Consider the following 27,008-nt stretch of genomic DNA (forward strand, 5'->3'; position numbering starts at 1 on the left):
ATGAGGTTTCTGTTCTTACTGTATGTGTCGCTACTACTTCTGATTAATGGTGAGTGTATAATTCATAAGTGATCACATATCTCTCAGAATGACGCACTTAAATGTCAGAGGACTAGATGCCATAATATTAACTAAATATGCTGGGAATTTGTTTTTAACAGGTGAAATAATCAATGGACAAACATCAGGTACAGCAGTCATTCTTCAACTTAATAGTTCACGTTATCATTAGTTATAATCACTTACATTCATCCCAAAAATAAAGCAACTCCCAGATTATGGGATGGAAGTTTTATTCTGTTTTAGTTTGTTGAAAAAGATACTTTTTCTCTCCCTGCACTAAAAAATGTAATTGTTGGGGTTAAGATTGAGAGTCCGCTGAAGAGTTACTTTTCATAAGAAGTAACAATTTGTTACTTATGTTGGTTAATATTATGGAGTGTAGAGAGATTTATACATGTAGTCACTCTGAGATCCATCCTCAGTTTACCATCCTTTCTTCCATATAGTTCTTCATTTATACTTACTATTCATATATCCATAATATATTATATATTTAAAAATGTCCTGTTTCTCTCAGTTGTTTTGTTCTCTTGATTCCAATGATCCTGAACGAGCTGGAGTATAAGAGAATGTTTGCTTGTGATTCTCTTTAGTCACCTTTCATTCTCTTCATTCAGAGCCTTCAACTTCCATTGCTGATCCATGCTATGATTATAACACTCTTGATGAATATTGGAGAGACATACGGAAAAGCAGTTACTCTGGATATGATGACACCCTTGTTGAATGGAGTGGCTGGTATCGGCTCTATTTGAATGGAGAGAGTGCCCAGATGTCTGAGTGGTGTGTGAGTAATGCTGGATGTGGTGGTTACACTGGACTGTATCTCAACGGTTCTCATCCAACACTTGAGGATGGAGAGGTGACACGTGAAGTTGTGGGAACTCATTTGTGGTATTCCTCTCATTGTGGTGAACACAAATCCACATCTATCCAAGTTAAAGCTTGTCCAGGAGATTATTACGTCTATGGATTTGTTAAACCTAACACATCAATTCCCAGACCAACATACTGTGCAGGTGCAGTTCTAGGCTCTTTTTACGAAAATACAATTTTTGTAGATCACATGCTGTTAATATTATGTTAAAGCTCCACCTACAAATGTCATTCAATTACTTAACAAAAAAAAACTTAAGAATTTTAAATTAATTTAGGGAAATTGTGCAATTTCTATTCCAAGCTGATTTGGTCAAATGTCTCCCAAACCGTCCTTGTACTCTGATTGTTCAGACAAAATAGACTGGTCACTATTACATGTAGTCTTGCGCCAAATTTTTCACATTAATCAAGCCAGAAGTTGTGTTGGACTTATTAAGAAAAAAGAGCAATGATCTAAATGAATATTTTCACTCTTTTGGAATCTCAACCTACTAGGGATGGGACAGTAGGCCTATGGCAATTTCATATCACGATTATAGTAATCTAAATTATCACGGTTTTGTTAAAATAAGATGGAAGCATTCAAAAAGAACAGATGCACACACTGAAAACATTTCAACAAGTTTTATATTTGAAAATCAACAAACAACAAATAAAACAAGCATATCTGTACTTTCAGCAAGATTCTATTCTGTGGCATTACCTTATAATGCCCGTCGTCAATAGCAGCGCATTATAAACAGCACATATCTATGTATCACAACAGACGCGCTCTCTTGCTTCATTCAAATGCTACTTGCATCTCTGTTTTTGATTGTATTGAAAATGAAATCAGAGGATATTACTATTAACTACTATAATTATTAATATAATTACTAACTTCTTTTGATAATCTTGTCTGGATAATTGTTTTGTGCACTGTACAAAATAGATTTATAAACGGGTCTTAATTCAAATTGTTCCAGAAATTATTTATGAGGTAAAGAAAGTCTGTGTAATAAGTGTACAATGAATATACATTATTATCCCTTAAATGTCACCCTTAATAGTCTAATTTGAACTTGTTCTTTCATCTTTGGCTCAAAGCCACATGCTGCAAACTTTTTTTTATGGAAGCTTCATATGGGGGTAGATTTGTTGCATTATTCCAAACAAATAGATTGTTATCCACAAATAAATGTAAAGAGATTCACAAAAATTAAATAAATTCACAAATAAATAGAATGAGATCCACAAATATATGCAGGAGTTTCACAAAAATGAATTAGATTCACAAATAAATACAATGACATTTGTGAATAAAAAAAATATCCACACATATGTTTTTATGTCACAAACACAACTCTGCCTTGCATTCATTTGTGAATCTCTTCCTGTGCATTTGTGAATCGCTTCCTGTGCATTTGTGAATCGCTTCCTCTGCATTTGTGGATCGCTTCTTGCACATTTGTAAATCGCAGCACAGCGCGTGGATTTTGAAACATTTCTAGCGTCTACACTCAAACAAATCCACAAATAGGTAGACTCCACCCACCGTCTACTTGAGCCAATCAGATAACGGCCATATTGTGCTGACCAATCGTAGCACATTCTCGCTCCAACCAATCACGTTTTGTCCAGAGCCGTTAGTTACCACTCCCATAGACTTAAAGAGTGTCATGGAGTGACCAATAATAGTTCCAGCATTGAACCCTGAACCCCATTCATTTCAGTGTAAAGCACACTCCTGGCAAACTGATGAAATTACTGCATATTTTGAGATTTTATGACATTAGTTGACCTCTCAGGAATTTTGATAGAAGATGTATTTTGTGAAGCACGTTAGAGGTAATGTTTAGTGTTATATAATATATCGTTAGACTTCAGTTAGATAACGTGAGCACCACTGCAACAGCTACTATATCCAGATGCTATCTGTCATTTCAACAGTTTTTAGATTCTCTGAGATCTTTCAGTCAAAAGCGTCTGAGAGCTCCATGAACCACGTGACCGCGCGTGCCGCCGGGAGATGAGAGCAGGTAGTTTTTCAACGCCTCTGACTTTACTGATTAGTGCCACACCACTTTTTATTGTTTGAATTTCGTTTTAAAACTTAAAAAAATGTAAACGCTTAGACTTTGTTTCATATCAAAAGCAGGTTTGGTAATTTGAGAGCGAGAGACGCGCGTGAGTGACAGAGAGACGGAGGGAGAGAATGGAAAGGAAATGCAGCTGAACGTTTTAAATAGCGTTAAAAAAAAGTTAGTCTATGTGTGGGAAACACTGTGATTGGTTATTATTTTCAACAGAAATGCCCGTGATTGACTACAATACTCAACGATGTAATATCATGTTGTACTGTCATGACCCAAATAAAATGACCAGATCACTCAAAAAAAGATTAACGTTGTCTTTTCTTTATCTCTCCCCAGAATAAAATGCTACTGTAAAGCCTAATCGAAGTCAATGCACATATTGTGTTAATATTCGACAGAAATCGCTGCAAATACAGTGAAAATGCTGTCTATCCTGCTAAATCCTATTAAAACAGACTGACAGCGCGGAGTTGTTTGGAACTATTGAGAGCTCTGTGGCTCTAGTCAGCACAATATGGCCGTTATCTGATTGGCTCAAGTAGACGGTGGGTGGAGTCCACCTATTTGTGGATTTGTTTGAGTGTAGACGCTAGAAATGTTTCAAAATCCACGCGCTGTGCTGCGATTTACAAATGTGCAAGAAGCGATCCACAAATGCAGAGGAAGCGATTCACAAATGCACAGGAAGAGATTCACAAATGAATGCAAGGCAATGTCATTGTATTTATTTGTGAATCTAATTCATTTTTGTGAAACTCCTGCATATATTTGTGGATCTCATTCTATTTATTTGTGAATTTATTAAATTTTTGTGAATCTCTTTACATTTATTTGTGGATAACAATCTATTTGTTTGGAATAATGCAACAAATCTACCCCCATAGCTTCACGTTAACTTCAAGCGAGTGAGATAAAATATTTAAACTCAACTTTAAGTCCAATTATTTTCCAGAAGTAGTTTTGGAACTGAGGTCAAAGTCCACTTGCCTTGTGTTCGCTATACACTGAAGACGACTCAGCAGATTTGAAGTGTTTGCCCCTATAGCAGAGACTTTATTTTTGCATGTTCTGTAGACAGTGTGACCATCCTCGATTAAGTTTCCCTCAGGACTTTTGTAAAAGCCAAAATCTCCCGAGCGCTGTCACTGCCTTCCGCCATTTCTTCTCGTTCAGAAAACACACTGATGCTGGCTGGACACGATTTACTGCAAGTTTTCAAAATCGTGATAATCAAACACGGTTTTAATGATAATTCAATTTAAACGATATTACTAACCACCAGTACATTTTATCGTGGTTTATCGTGAATAACATGAAACAGGTAATCGTCCCATCCCTACAACCTACAGATGTCTGCTTTGTTACAATAGAGTAGAAGAAAGGGTTTAAAAAATACTGTATTTTGACTGTATAAATACAACAAACCATTGTATTTTCTCTTACACAGAAGGTGTTTGAATGCATAACTCATTATTTCTCTTTTTTCCATGACAGTTGCTTTCCAGAACCTCAGCAGTGATCCCTGCTATAACTATGAGTCTCTGGATCGTCCCTGGAGAGCCAACAATGAAAGTGGAGATTACATTTGTGATGAACGTTTCTCCTGGAGTGGCTGGTACCGGCTTTTCTACTATGGAATGGACATCCGGATGCCAGAGACCTGTGTTAGTTCATACACCTGTAATACATACGTCAACCTGTGGCTCAGTGATCCTCACCCTCAGATAGAGGATGGAGTGGTGATCAGGGAGGTCTGTGGTAGTTATCATTGGAGTGGCTGCTGTAATTACAAGTCAAGACCCATCAGAGTGAAAGCGTGCCCCGGCAATTACTATGTCTATGAACTTGTGAATCCACTCATCTGGTGTTCAGGATACTGCACAGGTACTGTGTTTTTTTCCCCTCCACATTTGGACATTCTTTTAAACCTTTTAAAAAGATTTCAATCATGTTTTGAATGTCCTCCTTTTTAGATGTCAACACTATTTCACAGGCGGTTTCCACTGTGAGTCCAGATATTTTCACTGGATCCACCATCACCTTGAGTAAGTTGCTAATAATTATACATTTGAACAAGATTAAAACTTTCTGTAATTTTATGTTTTGGCTTTTTCAATGATTGTTCTGCGTTGCCATCTAAATTCACTTTTATACAGTCATGTTGTATATGAATTGTTTGTGAAATGTACTGTTTTCTCTCATCAGATTACGACTCTTGCAATAACTACAACATACTCGACAACTACTGGAGAAGCACACTCAATTACTGGGCTATGTATGGATCTATATCTGGTCATGATGACACTCGTGTAGAATGGGATGGCTGGTATTGACTCTTCATTAATGGATCAAGTGCTCAGATGCCTGAGTGGTGTATGTCTTACATGTCATGTGGAGGTTTTAGTTCTCTGTGGCTTGGTGACTCTCATCCTCGGCTGGAAGATGGAGTTGTTACTCGTGAAATTTACGGCTCCCGTGATTATCAGTGCAGTCACTACAGATCCGACCCAATCCAAGTCAAAGCTTGTCCTGGAAATTATTATGTCTACAAATTTACCAGACCGACTCTTTCCATCCCATTACCTGTATATTGTGCAGGTACATTCATTATTCTTCATTTTTGACATGATTATGAATTCTTTTGTTGGTTATCATATGACAGACCTTTTAAATATCAATGTATCATGAATCCATTTAATCTCAATTTTACTTTTTCATAAATAGTACCTTTCTCCACTCCAAGTGTCGACCCCTGCTACAGCTATACCAGTCTGGATGAGCCTTGGAGAGCCACTGACAACTCTTACTATAATAACTATTACTATTATAGGATGTGTGATTATAATATCGAGTGGAATGGCTGGTACAGGCTGTTCTACAATGGTAAAAATTCTCAGATGCCAGAATCCTGTGTAAATCAAGGCATGTGTGGCACTTATTACCCGCTGTCGCTCAACGGATCTCACCCACAGCTGGAAGATGGAGTGGTCACCCGTCAGGTCTGTGTCTCCACATGGGATATCTGCTGTACTTTCACCTCCCACCCTATAAGAGTGAAAGCCTGTCCAGGAAATTTCTATGTTTATGAGTTTGTCAAGCCAATGTTTTGTGGAGCTTACTGCGCAGGTATATAGATTCAACCATGCATACTTTGTTCATTAACTTTGCAATTCTTTTTTGGAAATGAGTGACATTAACAGAAATCTTTCTCATATCAGATGTCAGAGGCCTTAATGAGACATCATCCACTGGTAAAGTACTGTTTCCCTAATATGCTACGAGAGTCCTTGTGTACACTACTGTACAACAGAAAAGATTAGTTTGATCTTTTTTTAAATACTGTCTTTCGGAAGAAGACTTGTGCTCACCAAGGCAGGATTTATCTGATGGAAAAATAGTCAAAATCAATATTGTTAAAGCTGTAGTCCGTAACTTTTTTTGGTTAAAAATTATCCCAAATAAATTTTTGAGCAAGTACATAACCAGCCAGTGTTCAAAGCGATCTGCTTACCTTAGCTCGATTTACAATGGTAAGCTTGTAATAACGACAACTGAAGATTCACCCGTTGTAAAATGCAAAAGACTTCAGACTTTCAGAGTGGCTACAGAAAAAAAAGAGCCCATGCGAAAACAAGGATAAAAAGGGCTTTGAAAGGTGGCGTGAACTCAGACGCAGAGACGGCTTTTTTCTGCTGGACAAGACATTTCAATGGTTAAATTATGTAACAGAAGCACAATTGTTCACTTAATTCATACAGTTACGGAGTTTTCTTTGTTGTGCCTTTCTCGTTTTATGGTAAATATCAATTATCTTGTGCTAGCTATGAGAGGGAGCAATTCTCTACTTCACATTAATTTGTTGGTATATGACAGTTAGAAATTAGACGGCACAGAAATGTAAACTGAACTACAGGTAGCCCTAATACACATTAAATGTAGTCACGCAATGCTGATCTTGTTAACATTTAACAATTTGAAAACAAAGTATAATTTGCACGGTTTGAAGTGATATGATAAGCGATCGTTATATTTGATCATCACGATTTATTGCAATGCTTTTTTCCCTTAGTTGGTCAGAACAAAAGTGGATGATAGCTACTTGTTCAGATGACATATTCTGGTGAAAATTCTTATGTTGGTCATAATTTAAAAAAAGTAGAAGCTGTGATTCCAAATGACAGTATCCACACCGGCGTGGTGACTGACAGTTGCACATTCTCCTCAAAACATTAAATTCATCTGCACTGTGCCGTGCACAATTCACGTAAAGTTGATAATTTCACGAATAGCTGCAATTGCAGATTTCGAACAGAGATGGCGACAAAGTGGAAAAAGTACGGACTGCAGCTTTAAATATTACAGTTTAAAAGAACTATTTTCTTTTTGAACATAATGTAAAATGTGAAGAAACATTCTTTTCAATGTTGAAAACAGTTGTGCTGCTTAATATTTTTGTGGAAACCGTGGTGCATTGTTTTTGAGGATTCTTTAATGTATAGAAAAACATTTATTTGAAACAGAAATATTTTGTTACATTACTCTTTACTAGGGGTGTAACGATACACTCATGTCACTATTCGATATATACGATATGCATCACAATATTTTAGGCAAAAATAAAGTTTTTTTTTTTTTTTTTTACTTTTTTATTATTAAAATAATATTCTTTATTATTCATTATTTTGTTAGGACTCACAAATATTCCCCCATTGCATTATTATACATTATGTTCAACATTATATATAATCGTTTAATGTAGTAATGTCACTGAAACAATGGATCTCTCTGCATTTACTCACATGTTGTTTTCAGTACAGTATGCGGGTCGTTCATCATTTAAAGCTATCGCGTCGCTTCAGAAGACTGGGATTTGGATTAGACACTTGATTAGTTATTTTTATGATGCCTTTATAACATTTTTGGGATCTTTTAAGTTTGAGAGAAATTGACTTAAATGGAAGGACAGAAATCTCTCCGGTTTCATAAAGAATATCTTTGTTTGTGTTTGGAATTTAAATGAAACGACATGAGGGCGAGTACATGATGATAGAATTTACATTTTTGGGTGAATTATACCTTAAAAATACAGCAAGCCGAGCCTTGGATAAAACAACTCTATATCGCAAATCATATCGTTTACTTCAACGATACATATCGTCGCGGTTTTATATCGTGATATATCAATTGATGAATTAATTTAATGTAATTTATTGTAATTGAATGCATCAAAATTCTACCTAGCCCCCCCCCCCCCTACTTTTGAACAGTTTATACCTTTTTTACATGTCTTTTCGTTACACATGAAGTACTTCTTATTTTTTTCCCTAGTACATTACACTTTTACACTAGGGTACAAAATTACTCAATTTATTAAATAAATACAGATAAGTAAGAATTGTATTAGACCTACAAAATCATATTAGCATCTCTGTGTTCTGCTCATTTATAAACATGAACTGGCATTCATTGACTCTTTCATTCATATTTTTAAGGAATAAACCGACATCATGATTTGGACATAATACTGAATGTCATTTTAGTTGATGCCCCATACCCATTTTATGTTTTTTTCTTTCTTTCATTCTTTCTGTGTTTTCCCCCTTCAGACCCCTGTGCCAAACTCAACTGCACAGAGGATGAATGGTGTGGAGAGAAAAACGGCGTCTATGGCTGTTTGTGTAAAAGGAACCAGACCAGATCAGATTCTTTTGGTGAAACTAATTCTACAACAACAACAACAAAAGTTTTTTTGCAATTAATTAGTTAATATTATCAATTCTGATCATCTTTTGGCTGTTTCCTCTCAGATTTCTCAGAAACCTGTGAAAGCAGCTCTGGCTCCATGTCTGTGTCTCGCTGTCAGCTCTTTGAGGCTGGTTTTCCAGCTGATGTCTTACACCTCAATGATCCCAGCTGCAAAGGAACAGTCCGGAATGGCACAGTGGAATTCAATTTTGATAATGATGAACACATCTGTGGTACAAATCTTGTGGTAGGATATATTACACACAATGCTATTCAATGTACTATATCTTATACTGTACTATATGAATCTTAAATTATCACTGACTGATGATGTTGCAATTTCTAATGTTGATTCAATAATGCTGCTCTTGCTCTAGAGAATCCAGTCATGGTTAGTGATTTAGGCAAAGCTCTTCCATTGTATTCTGGGAACCCCCACTAACAAACTCTTTAGATTGTGGTTCAAATGTTAGAGTAAAATAAACCGATTGCCATGTTCAAATGTTATATCTGTGTTTCATCAGGCTAACGGAACCCACTTCATCTATGATAACTTTATCCTGGGGGCACCGAGGACAGAAGGTCTCATCAGCAGAAAGAAAATCCTGAAGTTTTCTTTCAGCTGTGCTTATCCTCAAACACAAACACTTTCCATGAATGTGGAGATCAACTCACTGGAGAGGTGGGGATCTTTAAAGCAGGAAAAACTACTGCATAGTATTATATATATATATATACTACATATATAATATATATATGCTGTGCTCTTTTCTAAATATAGATTGAGTTGTGGCAAATATAACATTGAATATAGAACTTGAGATCTTTTTATTTTTAATGGATTTTGAAAATTTCATCAGCATTGTGCACAAGACTCTTCCCGCTGGTGAAGGCAGATATCGGGTCCGGATGATTCCATATGAGGATGATGAGTTTATTCGGCCCTTCACTGGTAGAGTGGATGCAGAGCTCGACCAGGAGATGCATGTGGAAGTTCGTGTTGAGGGGGTCGACAGCCGCCAGTTTGCCCTGGTGATGGACACGTGTTGGGCTACACCTGTGAATGATCCTGATTACAGCCTCCGCTGGGATCTCATCCTTTCAGAGTAAAGCTGTGCTTTTTTCGATTGCCTGAGATACTTTATCTATCAGTGTTTCAAAACTTAAGCCCAGGTTTCCAATTTTGTACAATTGTCATTATTGATATTCTCAGGTGTCCCAATCCAAATGACGACACAGTGGAGCTGCTGCAGAACGGCGTCTCCACATCCAGCCGTTTCTCCTTCAGGATGTTTATCTTCACTGCAAACTCCACTAAGCTTTACCTGCACTGTGCTGTTCACCTTTGCCTTCTGTCAAGCAATCGCTGCCCAATGGTCAGTTTACAAAACCTCTCATAATGATGTTTTATGATGAGTAATTGATATTAAATGTAATGGATCACTTTATAAATATAAAAATGGTTGTTAAATTCTATATTAGATCTTTGATCAAATGCTTCAGTGTCAGTGTGTAATGCTGCTAAAACACCTGTTTTTGCCGTCATCTGCTGGAGACTTACCTTTGTTTCATGTTAGTTCAGTGATATTTATCAGGGATTCACACAGCTGGATTTTGCTCTTTTCTCTATCAGGACTGTGACTCTGGACACCAGCGGAGAGAGGGCAGGTCTCTGGACTTCCATGACAGTGCTTCCATATCCATGGGTCCTCTGGTGTGGTCTGGAGGAAACACAGGTGAACATTTCATTTATTATAATCATTTGTAATAAAGCTTTCTGATGATATCTGTCATGAATACATTACATTTCACTGCATTGCATTATATTCCCTGTTCACAGATGAGTGGGTCCCAGACCAAGTGAAGGAATCTGAGGCTTCTTGTCTGTGTGCTTCTCTGATGCTGTTCCTTGTTCCTCTGATGAGTGTCCTGACACACTTTTAGTTTAGTCCCACAAAACAATGTGCAACATATTACATGTACGTTGTCTGATTCCATTTGAATGAATGTGGCACAGATGCCACTCTGGTTTTGGGTTTCTAAATGTTTTCTTATCTGGTGTAGCCTTTGTCTACAATCATAAATTAATTTACTTAATCATTTACATGAATTGTTATATTACATGTTGTTTTACGCAAGAGGATGTGCAAAAAATTACAAAGACAATCAGATTCATGTTTATTCAAATCATTAAAAGGATAATTTCTGTTTTCTGGTTCCTTTCAGTTCTATTGTTTAAAAAGTGAATACGCTTACATTGCAGCTCAACAATGTATTTCTATAACAGGCTTTCAGTAATAGAAAGATGATCTGGTTTCATGAACAAGATGAAGACATGAATCAGCGTCTTTTGAATTGCTGATCTTATCAAGTTTTAGACTAATGCAAACAAGAGGTTTAGAAAGGAACAAAATGGACATTTAAATTAACTTCCAGTTTAAACAATATTCCCAAGAAATCATGTTTAGCTCTATTTCAATTAGAGAATTGAGGGGGGGAAATGGAAGAAACGGCTGGAATATTTCTGAATGGTGTTATGTACTAGCTCTTTACTTTAAGGGAAACAGGGCCACAGGAACTTCTTGTCTCCAGTACCAGTAACATACTACCAGATAATGAACTTGCGTTGTCCTTTATTGTCCCAAATAAGCAATAAATGGTAACATAAACTTCAGGGGTCTATACTATGAAGCCAGTTTAGGTGGGTATCAGGTAAGTTTCAGTTTAATGTGTGCGGACGCTGGGTTTTAGGCACCATGAAAGTGGCTTGGCTTTTAGTGTTGTTCATTGCCATAGTGACTTCACAGATGTTCATAAGTGACATCAACCCGAAATCGGACCAATCAACTGTGAGCAAAGTTACACATGCCAGACACAATAGTCACTTCTTCAGTTAAACAGATTTTAGGATAAAATCATCTTTTAGCAATGAATAATTATTTATATAATTATTACACACTTAAAGGGTTAGTTCACCCAAAAATGAAAATTCTGTCATTAATTACTTACCCTCATGTCGTTCGACACCCGTCAGACCTCCGTTCATCTTCGGAACAGAAATTAAGATATTTTAGTTGAAATCTGATGGCTCTGAAAGGCCTCCATTGGCTCAATGCACTTTACACTCTCAAGACCCTTAAAAGGCACTAAAGACGTCGTTACAAAGTCCATCTCACTACAGTGGTTCTAAAATAACTATGAATCGGCGACAATAGTTTTTGTGCGCAAAAAAACCCTAAATAACGACTTACATAGTGATGACGATTTCAAAACACGGCATCATGAAGCTTCGAAGCGTTATGAATCACTGAGCCGAATGATGATTCGGATCGCGTGTCAAACCGCCAAACTGCTCAAATTTGGCGATTCAAACTGCTGAATCGACTCAGTGATTCATAACGCTTCCGAAGTGTTCCGAAGATGAACGGAGGTCTGACGGGTGTCAAACGACATGAGGGTAAGTAATTAATGACAGAATTTTCATTTTTGGGTGAACTAACCCTTTAATCCATTACACGTGAGCAATTTTATTTGAACTAATATTATTATTATTAATAAAGCATTTAGTTTAAATGTATATACATACAAAATATACAAATAATATGCAATATAAATACACTTTAGAATCAATAGATACAGCTTTAAAAATTGCTACATGTGAGCTTATACCTGTTCAAATCTCTAACATAATAATTTTCACTTGCACTGATATAGCAATATATTTCTTCTTGCTGTGTAAATGAATTTATATCATTTATATTCTTCAATTTCTTAATCTTCGTCAGAAGAGAAAATGAAGTTGTTTCAAGGCATGTGATTGGCTGTTCGCTACTGATGTCACACTTTAATGTGCACATGAAATCACGATTAAACCCTGAGTTGACAGAGAAAGTTGATGTTCATGGTACCATACATACCATACACCATATGCATAAGTGTGATTTTCTATTTTCAATTCTAAAAGCTTTGAAGAATTTTGCAGGCTTGCCGCACTGTTTGAAGTGTTCTATTAATTATCCCTTTCAAATGTGTTAATTTATGAAACTGTTTTCAACATATGTAGTGATTATTGCACTATATGTACATATCCGATCAGGCATAATTATGATATTACACAATATTGTGTTGGTCCCAAAACAGCCCTGACCTGTCGAGGCATGGACTCCACTAGACCCCTGAAGATGTGCTGTGGTTTCTGGCACCAAGGTGTTAGCAGCAGATCCTTTAAGTCCTGTAAGTTGTGAGGTGCTCCTCAAACCATTCCTGAAGCATTTGTGCTTTGTGGTGGCGCATTATCTGCTGAAAGAGCCACAGCCACCAGGGAATACCGTTTCCATGAAAGGTGGTCTCAGCAATGCTTAGGTAGGTGGGAAGGTGGGATGTCAAAGTAACATCCACATGGATGGAGGACCCAAGGTTTCCCAGCAGAACATTGGCCAAAGCATCACTGCCTCCGCCGCCACTCCTTCTTCCCATAATGCACCTGGTGCCATGTGTTCCCCAGGTAAGCCACGCCAGGGCCGGCCCAAGCCCTTATGGGGCCCTAGGCAGAATTGTATTTGGGGGCCCCTCTGTGCCACGAATACGATTGACTTTTGTCAATTCTTGATAATTCGCACACCAAGTATCTATGTTATTAATTGTAGCTGTGTTGCTTACATCATGCCTGGCTGTCATGTTTTTATCCTTATACGGTTTTTAATTATAACAGTAGCAAACCCACAAGAGTGCTCAGGTGTTAATATTCAAAGCCGTACAGTACTACACTTCAGACTGGGATATGCACTTTTTTTTGTTTTAATTTATAGTAGTCTCTTATGCTGAATATGCTCACTTTTCCCCAGGATTATTTGATGAATAGAAGGTTCAAAAGAACAGCATTTCTCTGAAATAGAAAGCTTTCAAAAAATCCTAAAAACACAATTGTACACAATTGTTTTCAACACTGATAATCATAAATGTTTGTTGAGCATCAAATCGTCATATTAGAATGATTTCGGAAGGATCATGTGACACTGAAAATGTAATGATGAGTAATTCAACTTTGATCACAGGAATAAATTACACTTTACACTCAAAAAAAAAATGGTACTATATGGCACTAAAAGTGATTCTTTGTCGTAATCATGGGGAACCACTTTTGGTGCTATATAGCACCATATCCTAACAGGTTCTGTATATGGTAGCGGTTCTATATAGCACCTCAGCCAAAGAACCGCTGAAGAACCACTGAAGCACCAAGATTGTTATTATGTAAAACAGCTGTTTTCTATGTTTATATAGTACACTCTAAAAAAAAGGTGCTATATAGCACCAAAAGTGGTTCCCTATGATTATGAGCAAAGAACCACTTTTAGTGCTATATAGCACCCTTTTTTTTAGAGTGTAATATATAAACATAGAAAACAGCTGTTTTACACAATAATAATTAATATTTTTACAGTATTTTTGATCAAATAAATGCAGCCTTGGTGAGCAGAAGAGACTTCTTTTAATAACAAGAAATGTTGATTTCTTTCAAACATTAAACAGAGCTTTTATTTTGCCGAAAAATTTTTTTTGCATTCCATTTGACTGTAGAAAGAACCTTTTTATTTACTAAATATAAACTTCCAAAATGTAGGCTACACAACTTATAATTCCAAGGGGACGATATAGCACTTGCAGAAAAACATTTACTGAGAAAATGGAAGCTATGCTGTACCTACTCCGTCCAAAACATGCAGCACATCAGACAAGATATTCGCACTAAACCATAGCGCATTCTCAAATCCATCCATTCATAAAAAGGTTACCTGGCAACTGACGAGTACATTTTAGCGCCGATTTTTCTCGCACTTTGGACTTTGAACCATAACAAGCGGATAGTGTCTGGCCGATGGCGCTGCGAGCTCATGCAAAGCTGTCAGAATCAATCCGAGCATATATTAGAAAACTTAACATTTTGCAGTTTATTTAGTAATTGTTTAAGGCCATTTCGCGATTTCAATCATCAAAATAACATGCAGCAAAAAGTCATTTCATGTGCTCTTGGGGGCCCCCTGGTGGCCAAGGGGCCCCTAAGCAGCCGCTTAGTTCGCTTATGCCTTGGGCCGGCTCTGAGCCACGCACACACACTCGGCCATCCACGTGATGTAAAAGAACACGTGATCCATCAGACCAGGCCACCTTCTTCCATTGCTCCGTGCTCCAGTTCTGATGTGCAACTGTTGGTGCTTTGGGCGGGGTCAGGGGTCAGCATGGGCACCCTGACTGGTCAGCGGCTGTGCCGCCCCATACACAACAAACTGAGATGCTCTGTGTATTCTGACACCTTTCAATCAGAACCAGCATGTCCAAGCAGTCTGACCCTCTTTTTGAATATTCCTACATCTTACTAAAGCTCATGAAGTCACTGGAAAAGCATGTTCAGAGGCCTACATTGTATATATATATATATATATATATATATATATATATATATATATATATATATATATATATATATATATATATATATATATATATATATATATATATATATATATATATATATATATAAAATAACTGTTGCTGGTCAATGTACGAACATGATCTCCGCTATAAGCCATGTCACACTGTGGGATCTCAGTCATCATTGATCGCTAGTACTGCCATACAGTCTGATAGTGAAGACTTCAGACCAGAGGAATCTTTGAGGATTCTCAAAATTAATCTCAGACGGCCAAATCGAGGCCAAAATTGTGCAGCATGAACCCGGTTTGTCAATATTCTAATCACATTTTTTTTATCAAGCACATTTTACCAATTCCAAACCACATCAATCTTAATTACTATGAAGATTGTATATATAATTTATATGTGATATGTAATTGTTGATGACGGCTAAAATTGCCCTGTATTCAGTTGTGTATAATAATTAGGCAGTTTTCTGTCTCTGAGAAACTGACACCTTGTATTTCTGGAGACTCGGGTAGGTTGCAGTTCTGGAAAATGGTGACAGACTAAAGGGTTCCTGGTTGTTTCACGCTTAATTCATTCTTCATTCTTAAAGTGTTTTGAAAACACTTTTCACTAAAGTGTCTTTTCTTCTCAAACTGTTTTTTTGCAACTCTGCTACAACAAAGCATTTCATTGTCCGATGGTCACACAGTCATTTTGAAATTTCCTAAGAAATTTTCTTCTCATGTCATGATTGTATTATATATGTATATATTGTTGCTGGGAATATTACTGATCCAGATGAACAGGAACATGATCTGATTGTAGGTCAACATATACATCAACTATTGTTTTCACTGTAATATCAGAGCAGCCAGTACAACAGAGCATCGATACAATCTTGAACAACATAAAGAGAAATGAAACACTTATTCAAGGTATTGTTTAGAGATTTCTCCCTTTTCCAGTAATGATCCTCCCACAGTTATTAAAGGCACTGATGAGATTGTGAAATCTGCAGTTCAGCATCACTGTATTGAGCGGCTGAAGAAACCTGAGTTTGCTCTGATCTCAGGTAAAGTTATTTCTCTTCACTTTATTCTGTTGGGCTCAAATGACCCGGCTTTTGACCGATCAAAATTATCTTTTATATAAATATCTGTGAACATTATCATTTAACATATATTTTACAAACCTGCACAATAAACAAAAAGAAAGATAAATATAAGTGAATGTTAATGTTGTGTGTGTGTGTGTGTGTGTGTGTGTGTGTGTGCAGGGGCCGTTCGTCACAATGAGGTTTCTGATCTCACTGTGTGTGTCTCTGCTGATGATTAATGGTGAGTGTTTTATGATCTGTGAACTGAGAGAATCATTTCCCATTATTAAATCATTATACTTAATTTGTCTATTAAACATGTGAATGTTTATTATGAACGTTTGTGAATCGGGCTGTTCCTGTTAGTTCTTCAGAGAAATAGTGTGAGCTGAGTTCAGTCATTCTGCTAATATTTTCACAGTCGGCTGACATGCTAATGGATATATAATACAAATCTCAAAGAACGTTAAAGCGCTTTGGTTGAAAATGAGTGCTTTGTAAAATGTTGGTTATATTCCCCCAACCATCAGCACACAAAACTCCTGCATGAATTATATATTTTGGCTCAGAAATGGCGGAATTAGTAAAAGTTTATAACTTTGGGGCACTAATAATTAGCTTAATTATCAATTAATTATGAACTATCAATACATGTGGTGGGCTACTGCATATAAATATTCAGTTGTGATATAGGATGAATTATTCTTACATTTGTCTAAGTTCAATATCTTGATGAAATTTACTATTTGTGTTGCTATTTGATGCACATTTAGCATTTTTGTATGTATAACAGCCACGCTAACAATTTAGAGGTTTATATAGAAATGTATGGCATAAAATAAATAAATAATTTGTGTAAATGGAGCGCACAGATATAGATATGGATCCTAGAAAACACTCAGGTGAGAGGGATTTATCTTGGTTTTAAGTGTAGTCAGTTGATCTGATCCAGTGTTTCTCAACTCCGGTTCTCAGGACACCTCCCAGAAAGTTTTCGGTGTATCTCTATTGAACACACTAAGAAGCTGATGAGTTGAATCAGGAGTTTCAATTATAGTGAGACATCTGGAACATTCTGGTATGTGACTGTTTCATCACAGACTGTCCCTTTCTCTTCATTCTCTCAGAATCAACAACTTCCAGCTCTGATCCATGCTATGGTTATAAAACTCTGGATGAATCCTGGAGAGACATACGACTAAGCACATATGAGCCCTCTGGACGTAATGACAGCCTTGTTGAATGGAGTGGCTGGTATCGGCTGTATTTGAATGGAGGAAGTGCCCAGATGTCTGAGTGGTGTGTGAGTAATATGAGATGTGGTGGTGAAACTGGACTGTATCTCAACGGTTCTCATCCAACACTTGAGGATGGAGTGGTGACCCGTGAAGTTGTGGGAGCATATTCATCGGGGAGTTGGTCTGGGTATTCCCCTCAGTGTGGCGCCTACAGTTCAACGCCCATCCAAGTCAAAGCCTGTCCAGGAGAATATTACGTCTATGAATTTGTCAAACCCATCATATCAGCCCCCAGGCCGATGTACTGTGCAGGTGAAGTTCTAGGCTCTGTTTATAAAATATGTTTTTGTGAGTTACATGCATGCAGTTAGTATTTCATACAAATGCTATTCAATTATTTGTTTTATTTTAACTTAAACTTAAAAGTGCAGTGTGTAATTTCTCTTCCTAAGAGAATTAGTACAATATTTACTGAGCATGTTCCTGTACAACCCTCCTTGATCAGACAAATGAATCCGGTCCATTTTAAAAAGACTTTTTACTGCTAGTCTCAAAATAATTTATGTCGTTGAGCCAGAAGTTTTCATGTTGGGCTCCTCAAATAAACTGAACAATGAATGTTCTGAAAGATCATTTTCAGTCTTTGAGAAATTCAACCTAAAAATTACTTGGTTTTAAATGGACTTTAAATTGAGTTACTTTTAAATGTGACCTTAAATTAGACAGTAGAAAGTGTTTGGAAAAAAAAAAGTTACTTCAATAAATTTCAATGGCATTATCCCACACAAAATGTATTTAAAGGCATGTCACGACACGCCATCATTATTTAATTATTGACATTTATTTAAGATGTTAAAAGCATTCTACTTGTAATAATTTCACTTTTGGGCCCAAACAAGGGACGCCAATTATTTAGTGATTTTACCTTCGTCCATCCTAGGACGTTAAGTAAGGTAGTGATTGGTACTCACGTCACCGCTGACGTTGTGATTTTTGGATCACACGTCACTTAAGGTGTGGTTATGAGTACATCAGATGACCACATTGCCCCTCTCTTAGTTTGGGACACTAGTAAAGGTCTTTTACCTTGGCTCTATGAGAAAACTCCAAACAGGAGGCGGTTCAATCATTTTAGATTGAATGTAAAGTGGGGAGAGTTGGTCAGCTGATTTATCTGAAAGATTGGTGAGATTTCTAACTTGTAGAGCCTTTTCTGTATTATCAGCACAAGACACAATTGTAATAAAATAGAATAACAAGAATAACTAACACAACTACTAAATAAATACAATGAATGATAAAGGAATAAAGTGCATAAGATACATAAAATACATGTGATTAATTTGAGTGTGGCTATGGAAGAGTTGCGTTATATTACAGAAAGATAAACTGTTGTTTCTCTGAAAATAAGGTGAAGAACCTTATCATGCATCAAACAATTTTTTACTTGATAAAATTTTTTGAATCTTAACAAATAATTTGTTAAGATTATTTGTTATTAACTAACATCAGTTAAATTACCTCTAATGTAAATTAGAAAATCATATACTGATAATATACAACAATGCCAAGGTTTCTTGGTTAAGTGATATTTACGTTCCACTTAGTTGAGTAAGCAGTCCGGTGGAGGTGACTTCTTCCACTGGTTGTACTGGGTGACAATACAGTGGGGAAAGGAGCTAGAATCCGTTTCAACAGTCTTGAACACGAAGATCTGTGGGATGCTGATCTCCTGGAGCACCAAAGGGTCCTAAAATCTGGAACACGCAGATGAGGCCCTGAAGTAGGTGCAGAAGGTCCTTAATCTGGAACATGCAGACGAAGGAACCTCGAAGTGAAGATTTGCTCTCCTGAGCTTAACCTTGTTGCAAATGTCTCTGTGTGTCTTCTGACTCTGTGGGTCAGACACTCAGGACTTGGTCAATCCTCTTTGGTCTCTCTGGCATGGAGACTCGAGACGTGCTGTAGTCGTCTCGCTGGACTAAAACTCTGAACGTAATAGTTGTTATGTCTCTTTCATCACAGGCTGGAAGCTCAGAACGTGGTCGTATCTGTTGCTGCCTCACAAGCTGTAGACTCAGATCCTTGGATCTTTTGTTGTCTCTCTGGATGAACCAGAGGCTCAGAACTTGGTTGCTCTGTCACAGTCTCATCCTCGCGGGACAGACTCAGAACTTGGTGAACTGTTTGTCTCTCTCAAGGAGAAACTAAGAACATTACGGTGTATCTGTTATGTCTCTCTTGAAGGGAGACTCAGAACTTGGTTGCTCTGTCACAGTTTCTCTCAAGGAGAAACTCAGAACAAGGTGTGTATGTTGAAAGGGTACCTTTATCCTTTTCCGAATAGAAGGAGATTGCAATTTGGCGCTTCTCTATTCCAGTGTTGCGATTGGCTGCTGGTATCAAAGGGGGCACACCGTGTGGCCCACCCTCCTTTCTCCTGTGGAACTCATTTGCATAATGTACACAGTTAGAAGTCTTTAAAGTGTCTTTAAAATTTACCAATGCATTTCTCACTTTCCAAACCAACACCAGAATACCCTTGGCAATATTCTAAACAAATAGAAACCAAACATGATGGGAAAAGATTGAACTGTTCATTAATTTGTTCATGAACAGCTGATTCTGTGTAAGATGTTGCATTACAAATAGCTGTCACTGAGAATACTTTTTTCTCTGAATAAGCATGAAATAAACGTGCGTAGTTTACATCAGTCTTAAGGTTTCCAAACATGGTTACGAATGGATTGGGATTGATCATTGTGGTCTTTGTTTCACCCACTATAGCTAAGGTCCTGTGGTATTTTTATGGCAGTCATAGACCAGGACACTAGAGGTTTGGGTGGACCAATGAGATGTCTTGTCCTTCCTGGGCTTGGTACAAGAGCTGGTCTTCTTGGCCCTCCAAGAGGTGTCTGGATGATGTGTTAGGATCTTTTTCTGATGGCGTTGGACAGTTTGTTTTTGTCAGTCTATCAAGATCCAATCAAAATGTAGCAAAACTTTGTCCACTGTTATGGACAGAGAGTGGCCCGGCCATAAACTGTGCCCTGGAATGTGCTGTTCACTACACACTAATATAAAGTATTTTCTCCTTTCGTCCATGACAGTTGCTTTCCAGAACCTCAGCAGTGATCCCTGCTACAACTATGAGTCTCTGGATCGTCCCTGGAGAGCCAACAATGAAAGTGGAGATTACATTTGTGATGAACGTTTCTCCTGGAGTGGCTGGTACCGGCTCTTCTACTATGGAATGGACATCCGGATGCCAGAGACCTGTGTTAGTTCATACAGCTGTAACACATACTATAATCTGTGGCTCAGTGATCCTCACCCTCAGATAGAGGATGGAGTGGTGATCAGGGAGGTCTGTGGAGGGAATTATTTGGGAGGCTGCTGTGATTACAAGCCAAAACCCATCAGAGTGAAAGCGTGTCCAGGCAATTACTATGTCTATGAACTTGTGAATCCACTCATCTGGTGTTCTGGATACTGCACAGGTACTGTTTTTTTTTCTCCACATTTGGACATTCTTTTAAACCTTTTAAAAAGATTTCAATCATGTTTTGGATGTCCTCCTTTTTAGATGTCAGCACTATTTCACAGGCGGTTTCCACTGTGAGTCCAGATATATTCACTGGATCCGCCATGACCTTGAGTAAGTTGTAAATTATATCTATGAGTGAGGTTATTTACAACAATTTATGATTTTCAATTATTTGAAGTTTTTTTTGCATAAACTTGTAGCATTACTATTACACAGTCCTGTTGTGTATGAGTAATTTAAGAATCTCATGATTATTTCTATATTTCACTGATTCAGATTCACACTCATGAAGTTGCTCATTGAAATATAATTTTTAGTTTTGTTTTCCATCTAACACAGATGATGACCCGTGCAATTACTACAACAAACTTGACAATAACTGGAGAAGCACACTCGATTACTGGTCTACGTATGGATTCAAAGCTGGTCAAGATGACACTCGTGTAGAATGGGATGGCTGGTATCGACTCTTCATTAATGGATCAAGTGCTCAGATGCCTGAGTGGTGTTATAATAACATGGCATGTGGAGGTCATAGTGCTCTGTGGCTTGGTGACTCTCATCCTCGGCTGGAAGATGGAGTTGTTACTCGTGAAATTTACGGCTCCCGTAATGGTCAGTGCAGTCGCTACAGATCCAACCCAATCCAAGTCAAAGCATGTCCTGGAAATTATTATGTCTACAAATTTACCAGACCAGCTCTTTCAATCCCAGCACCTGTTTATTGTATAGGTACATTAATTTATCTTTGTATTTAACATGCTTGTCATGAATTATATTACAATTAATAAAATGAATTTTAATCAATACATTTAATCTGCAATATATACTGCTCTCTTTCTATTTTTTTCTTAATAGTGCCTTTCTCCACCCCAAGTGTCGACCCCTGCTACAACTATACCAGTCTAGATGAGCCTTGGAGAGCCACTGACAACTATTACTATAGTAGCAATTACTACAATGTCAAGTGTGATTATAATGTGGAGTGGAAGGGCTGGTACAGGCTGTTCTATAATGACCAAAATGCTCAGATGCCAGAATCATGTGTAAATGAAGGCATGTGTGGCACTTATCAACCACTGTGGCTCAATGGATCTCACCCAGAGCTGGAAGATGGAGTGGTCACCCGTCAGGTCTGTGCATCCTCAAGATATGACTGCTGTGCTTACGCATCCCACCCCATAAGAGTCAAAGCCTGTCCAGGAAATTACTATGTTTATCAGTTTGTCACGCCAGCGCTTTGTGGAGCTTACTGCGCAGGTGAATATTTGCCCATTTGTGCTTTAGGCATTTTGCTATTTGGATTTTGTTTTAAAAGTATTGTTATTGATATAAAACTGTCCTAATACCAGATGGCGCAAGTCAGTCCATCCCTTCAGTGTCTACAATAGTAGAGACAATCCCATCCATATAATCCATTACTCCATTAATCACTTAATGTTATATTTATCTTTGTTTCCAGTAAGGATAAACACTACCTATACTACTGTAGTACCAGAGACAACTACAACCAAAGAAACTACAACCAAAGAAACTACAACCAAAGAAACTACAGCCAAAGAAACTTCAACTAAATCTACAGAAACTACAGCCACAGAAACTTCAACTAAATCTACTACCACAGAAACTACAACTGGTAATATAATGTTCTGTGTTATCTGCAGGATTTTTGTTTTGCATGAGTAAATCAGATCCATGTTACAGTATATGTCTGTGATGCTTGTAATATAGCATGTTAAATCTATAATTGACCACCATGTCACATTAGAAAAGCTAGCAGTGACAGTTTGTGCCGTTTCTGAGAAGTTATTGGGTTCCTGTGCCTTATTGAAGGGTGCTGTGGATGATTGTTCATGTCTGGGAGAAGAGAGGAGACAAAATTATTTAATATAAAAGTAGGATTTTAATTAATTGAGTGGTCCTACTTTTCATTTTCTTAAATGCTACTGGAGAATGCAATGTGTGGTGGTGTTATTTTTCATTTATCTGTGTTTTTCTCTTAGATGTGAGAGATCCTTGTTCTAAGCTCAGCTGCTCTGAGGATGAAAGGTGTGGGATGAAAAAAAATGTTTATGGCTGTTTATGTAAAAAGGACAGACCACAATCACACTCTGGCTCTTTCGGTTCGTATTATTCCACAATTAAATGTGAAAAATAAAAAAATTCAGTCATTAGCTACCTTTATTTCCTCTCTCAGATTTCTCAGAAACCTGTGAAAGCAGCTCTGGCTCCATGTCTGTGTCTCGCTGTCAGCTCTTTGAGGCTGGTTTTCCAGCTGATGTCTTACACCTCAATGATCCCAGCTGCAAAGGAACAGTCCGGAATGGCAGAGTGGAATTCCATTTTGATAACGATGAACACATCTGTGGGACAACTCTTGTGGTAGGATATATTACACACAATGCTATTCAATACCATTACCATCATCTCGAATTGTCACTGAATGTTTGGTTAAAAAAACAAAAAATGTGTGATGCCAGTTGGATTCAATCAAGTTTTACTTGTATAGAAATGTGGAAAGCAATACTTCTTTTCGACAACTTTTAATAAAATGTTCACTCTCAAGAGACTCCAGTCATGATTTAGCTCTTCTGTTATACATAATGAAGGGCTGCCAACTTATGATGTTTCCACTTTTGATGTTTCCATGATGTTGCAATGTTTTCACATTGCAACTCTTTTGTCTGTCTTCATGTTGTCTGTGTCTTCTTTGCTCTGCAATGTTTTTTCACTGCGTGAGAAAATGGACGTGTGTCGTGAGAAGAGTGTCAGTTGTATGAGAGTTTGCATCCCTGTGCATGAAAGGACCCCCATTTACTCTTTAGATTGTGGGTAAAATATCTGACATGCTCAAATATTCTATCTGTGTTCCATCAGGCCAACAGCACCCACTTCATCTATGATAACTTTATTCTGGGGACACCGAGGTCAGAAGGTCTCATCAGCAGAAAGAAAATCCTGAAGCTTTCTTTCAGCTGTGCTTATCCTCAAACACAAACACTTTCCATGAATGTGGAGATCAACTCACTGGAGAGGTGGGAATCTTTAAAGCAGGAAAAACTAATGCACAGTATAAAAATGAGTAAATGTATGCAAAAATACTCCAAGAATATATATGGTGAAAATATCGAAATTTCTAAATATAAATTGAGTTGCGGCAAATACAAAAATGTACATCCCTTTTTTTTTTTAACATTTCATCAGCATTGTGCACAAGACTCTTCCCGCTGGTGAAGGCAGATATCGGGTCCGGATGATTCCATATGAGGATGATGAGTTTATTCGGCCCTTCACTGGTAGAGTGGATGCAGAGCTCAACCAGGAGATGCATGTGGAAGTTCGTGTTGAGGGGGTCGACAGCCGCCAGTTTGCCCTGGTGATGGACACGTGTTGGGCTACACCTGTGAAAGATCCTGATTACAGCCTCCGCTGGGATCTCATCCTTTCAGAGTAAAGCTGTACTTTTTTTATTCTTTTAAAGGGGTCATATCATGCCCCTTTTTACAAGATGCAAAATAATTCTTGAATGTCCCCATAGTGTGTTATGTGAAGTTTTAGCTCAAAATATCCCACAAATAATTTTTTATAGTATGTTAAAAAAAAAATTTTTTTGAGGGTGAGCAAAAATGTAAATGAGCTGCTGCTCCCCGCCCCCTTTCAAGAAGAGGGTTGAGCTTCAATTACCTCACGCAGTGTCAGAAACTGTTCTGCCAAATATGTTCAGACAATGATGGAGAGACTCACGAAGAAATTATGACATATAGAATGCAACAAGACGTTTCTGAATCGTTAGTTGATTAATTTATGTAGCTGATGTGGTGTTAACTATCTTCAAGTCATTGATTAGCATATTCTGTCATGGTAATCTATAAATCGCTTCTGTCGGAACTGTTATAAGATTCTTCAGAGCCAGAGAATATCTGATGCATTAAGATAGAACAGGTAGTTTAGTTTAATTACGGATATAACTTATGTTGTCATCTTGCTAAGGGGGTGGTGATATTATAATAAGATCCCCTTCCTAAGAGAGCGAAATCTAAGCGGCTCTTTTTTTCACATGCTGTCACAAAGTTGTCCTCTTTCACGTTTTCCAGGTTGGTAGATGCATCTGGGACCCGATTGTAGCACTTAAACACGGGAAAAAGTCTGATTTTCATTATATGACCCCTTTAAGCTTACACTCTAAAAAAAAAAATTCTTGGCTCGTAATCATAGGGGAACCACTTTTGGTGCTACATAGCACCATATCTTAACATGTTCTGTACACAGCATTTCAGAATGTTTGTAAACAATAGGCACCAAGATACCTATATGGTTAACAACAATTTATTGCAATTAACTACGGATATATATCTGTATTAAATAATCACAGAATAACCTCTAAGTTGATTCAAAATTCCTCTAATCCATTCTGTTTAACGAACGAGCAGTACAATCCTTATCAACTTTCACTAGGTCTTCTACCCAATTTTCGGGAAGTTTATCCCTCTGGCCACAAAGGACAAACTTTCAGAGTTATGGGGCCCTATCTTGCACCCAGCGCAATTGACTTTGTACACCGACGCATGTGTCATTCCTATTTTGCACCCGCGCAAAGCGCGCTTTTCCCTCCACAGAAGCACGTCGCTAAACTAGTGAATGAACTTGCGCTACCTGGGCGGTTCAGCGCAAAAAAGGAGGCGTGTTCCGGCGCAAACAATCCCTGGTGCTATTTTGCTGTTCCATTAAACAATTGCGCCACTGACCAGAAAAAACCTAGTCTAAAGTCAGTGGCGCGTTGCGCGTTGTTCATTATGCTATTTTAAGGGCGCATGCTTGACCATAATGTATAGCGTGCACAACCCGCATACACTTTGCTCATGTAATCTACACAGATGCAACAGTTATTTTTGCAAATCATAAATTGTTACACTAAAAAAATATTAACACATGAGATGACGGAAATCATTGTGGTGTGCCACGAAGATGTGAAAAAATAGGCATAAATCTAGCTTACAAATTATTCAGGCTAATTGTAGTCTAATAATTAAGGAGACCTGTTTGCCCAATAGTGGCAACTTCTGGCAAGACATATATGTATATAAGGACATCTAACAAATTGGTTTGTCCGTCAAGAACCAGGAAAAAAAATGGGTGAGGGTGGACGCAGCGATGTCCTCTGCTGGCGTCAGGTCCTGAGTAGAGGCAGATCCACCTCCCGTTACACGGCGTGCCCGATTGATGCTGGCAAGCTTGGACTTTCCCCGTCTTCTGATGTCATTGTAGCGCTTGCGGCACTGGTGGGTTTTTGGGTGGGTTTCTCCCATCCCCATACAACACAACTTCTCTGTCTTTCACTGCTCTTACAAGCACATCAGTCTCCTCGGCTGTGAACCGCTCCTGGCGTGCGCCTGGTAAATACGCCATAATAATAGCAATCCATAATGGAACTTGCGCACCTGCTTTTAAAGGGAATGTTGGATGACGCTCGGATTGGTTTATTCACGTTACGCCCAAACCACACCTATGAATAATGAAGCTACTTCAGACCAACCCATTTTAGATTTGCGCCGGGCGCAAGAGCCATTTATCCCGCCGGGAAAATAGCAACAGCGCCGAGACCCGCCCACAAAGTTACTTGCGCTTCGCGCTTTGACACTTGCGTTTCAGATCGTTAAAATAGGGCCCATGGTATTAATTAAAGCATTCAATGATACTTATAAGAGCTCGTAGCTTAGATCTGACATTAAAGGGACTCGTGTTTTGTGAGCAACAACAATGACAATCAAAACGTGGATACCATGGTTTTAATAATGATTGATACTACGATTACATACGACTAAATAAAGGATACATGTATATACAGAATAATGGAAAGTAAAGAAGGAGGATGAAGAGAAGGGAAAGGAAGAAGGGTATGATCGTGTCCGATCCGACACCTTCCCAAACATGACCACTAGAGC

The 27,008-nt window shown here is 37.9% G+C and overlaps 1 protein-coding gene and 1 pseudogene across 2 annotated transcripts in view; both read left to right on the forward strand.

Moving 5' to 3' along the window:
* LOC307143773 lies at positions 1-10,706 on the forward strand (annotated as a pseudogene). The gene is made up of 13 exons: positions 1-49; positions 681-1,082; positions 4,512-4,901; positions 4,991-5,062; positions 5,223-5,615; positions 5,742-6,143; positions 8,624-8,728; positions 8,825-9,009; positions 9,287-9,444; positions 9,623-9,868; positions 9,976-10,138; positions 10,396-10,498; positions 10,603-10,706. The product of its transcript is annotated as an uncharacterized misc_RNA (transcript).
* Positions 10,707-17,140: 6,434 nt separating this feature from the next.
* The window catches only part of LOC307143774 (uncharacterized protein), a gene marked incomplete at both ends in the record, with an annotated part of 39,352 nt that continues 29,484 nt past the window's right edge, over positions 17,141-27,008 (forward strand). Inside the window, 11 exons of the mRNA XM_079845535.1 lie at positions 17,141-17,183; positions 17,409-17,831; positions 20,630-21,019; positions 21,106-21,177; positions 21,406-21,798; positions 21,925-22,326; positions 22,529-22,702; positions 23,070-23,189; positions 23,264-23,448; positions 23,944-24,101; positions 24,271-24,516. Of these exons, the coding sequence (XP_079701661.1) occupies positions 17,141-17,183; positions 17,409-17,831; positions 20,630-21,019; positions 21,106-21,177; positions 21,406-21,798; positions 21,925-22,326; positions 22,529-22,702; positions 23,070-23,189; positions 23,264-23,448; positions 23,944-24,101; positions 24,271-24,516 (2,606 nt within the window). The remainder of the gene's footprint in view (positions 17,184-17,408; positions 17,832-20,629; positions 21,020-21,105; positions 21,178-21,405; positions 21,799-21,924; positions 22,327-22,528; positions 22,703-23,069; positions 23,190-23,263; positions 23,449-23,943; positions 24,102-24,270; positions 24,517-27,008) is intronic.

Source organism: Gobio gobio, assembly GCF_949357685.1.
Source record: "Gobio gobio genome assembly, chromosome: 20".
In the NCBI taxonomy this organism is placed as follows: domain Eukaryota; kingdom Metazoa; phylum Chordata; class Actinopteri; order Cypriniformes; family Gobionidae; genus Gobio; species Gobio gobio.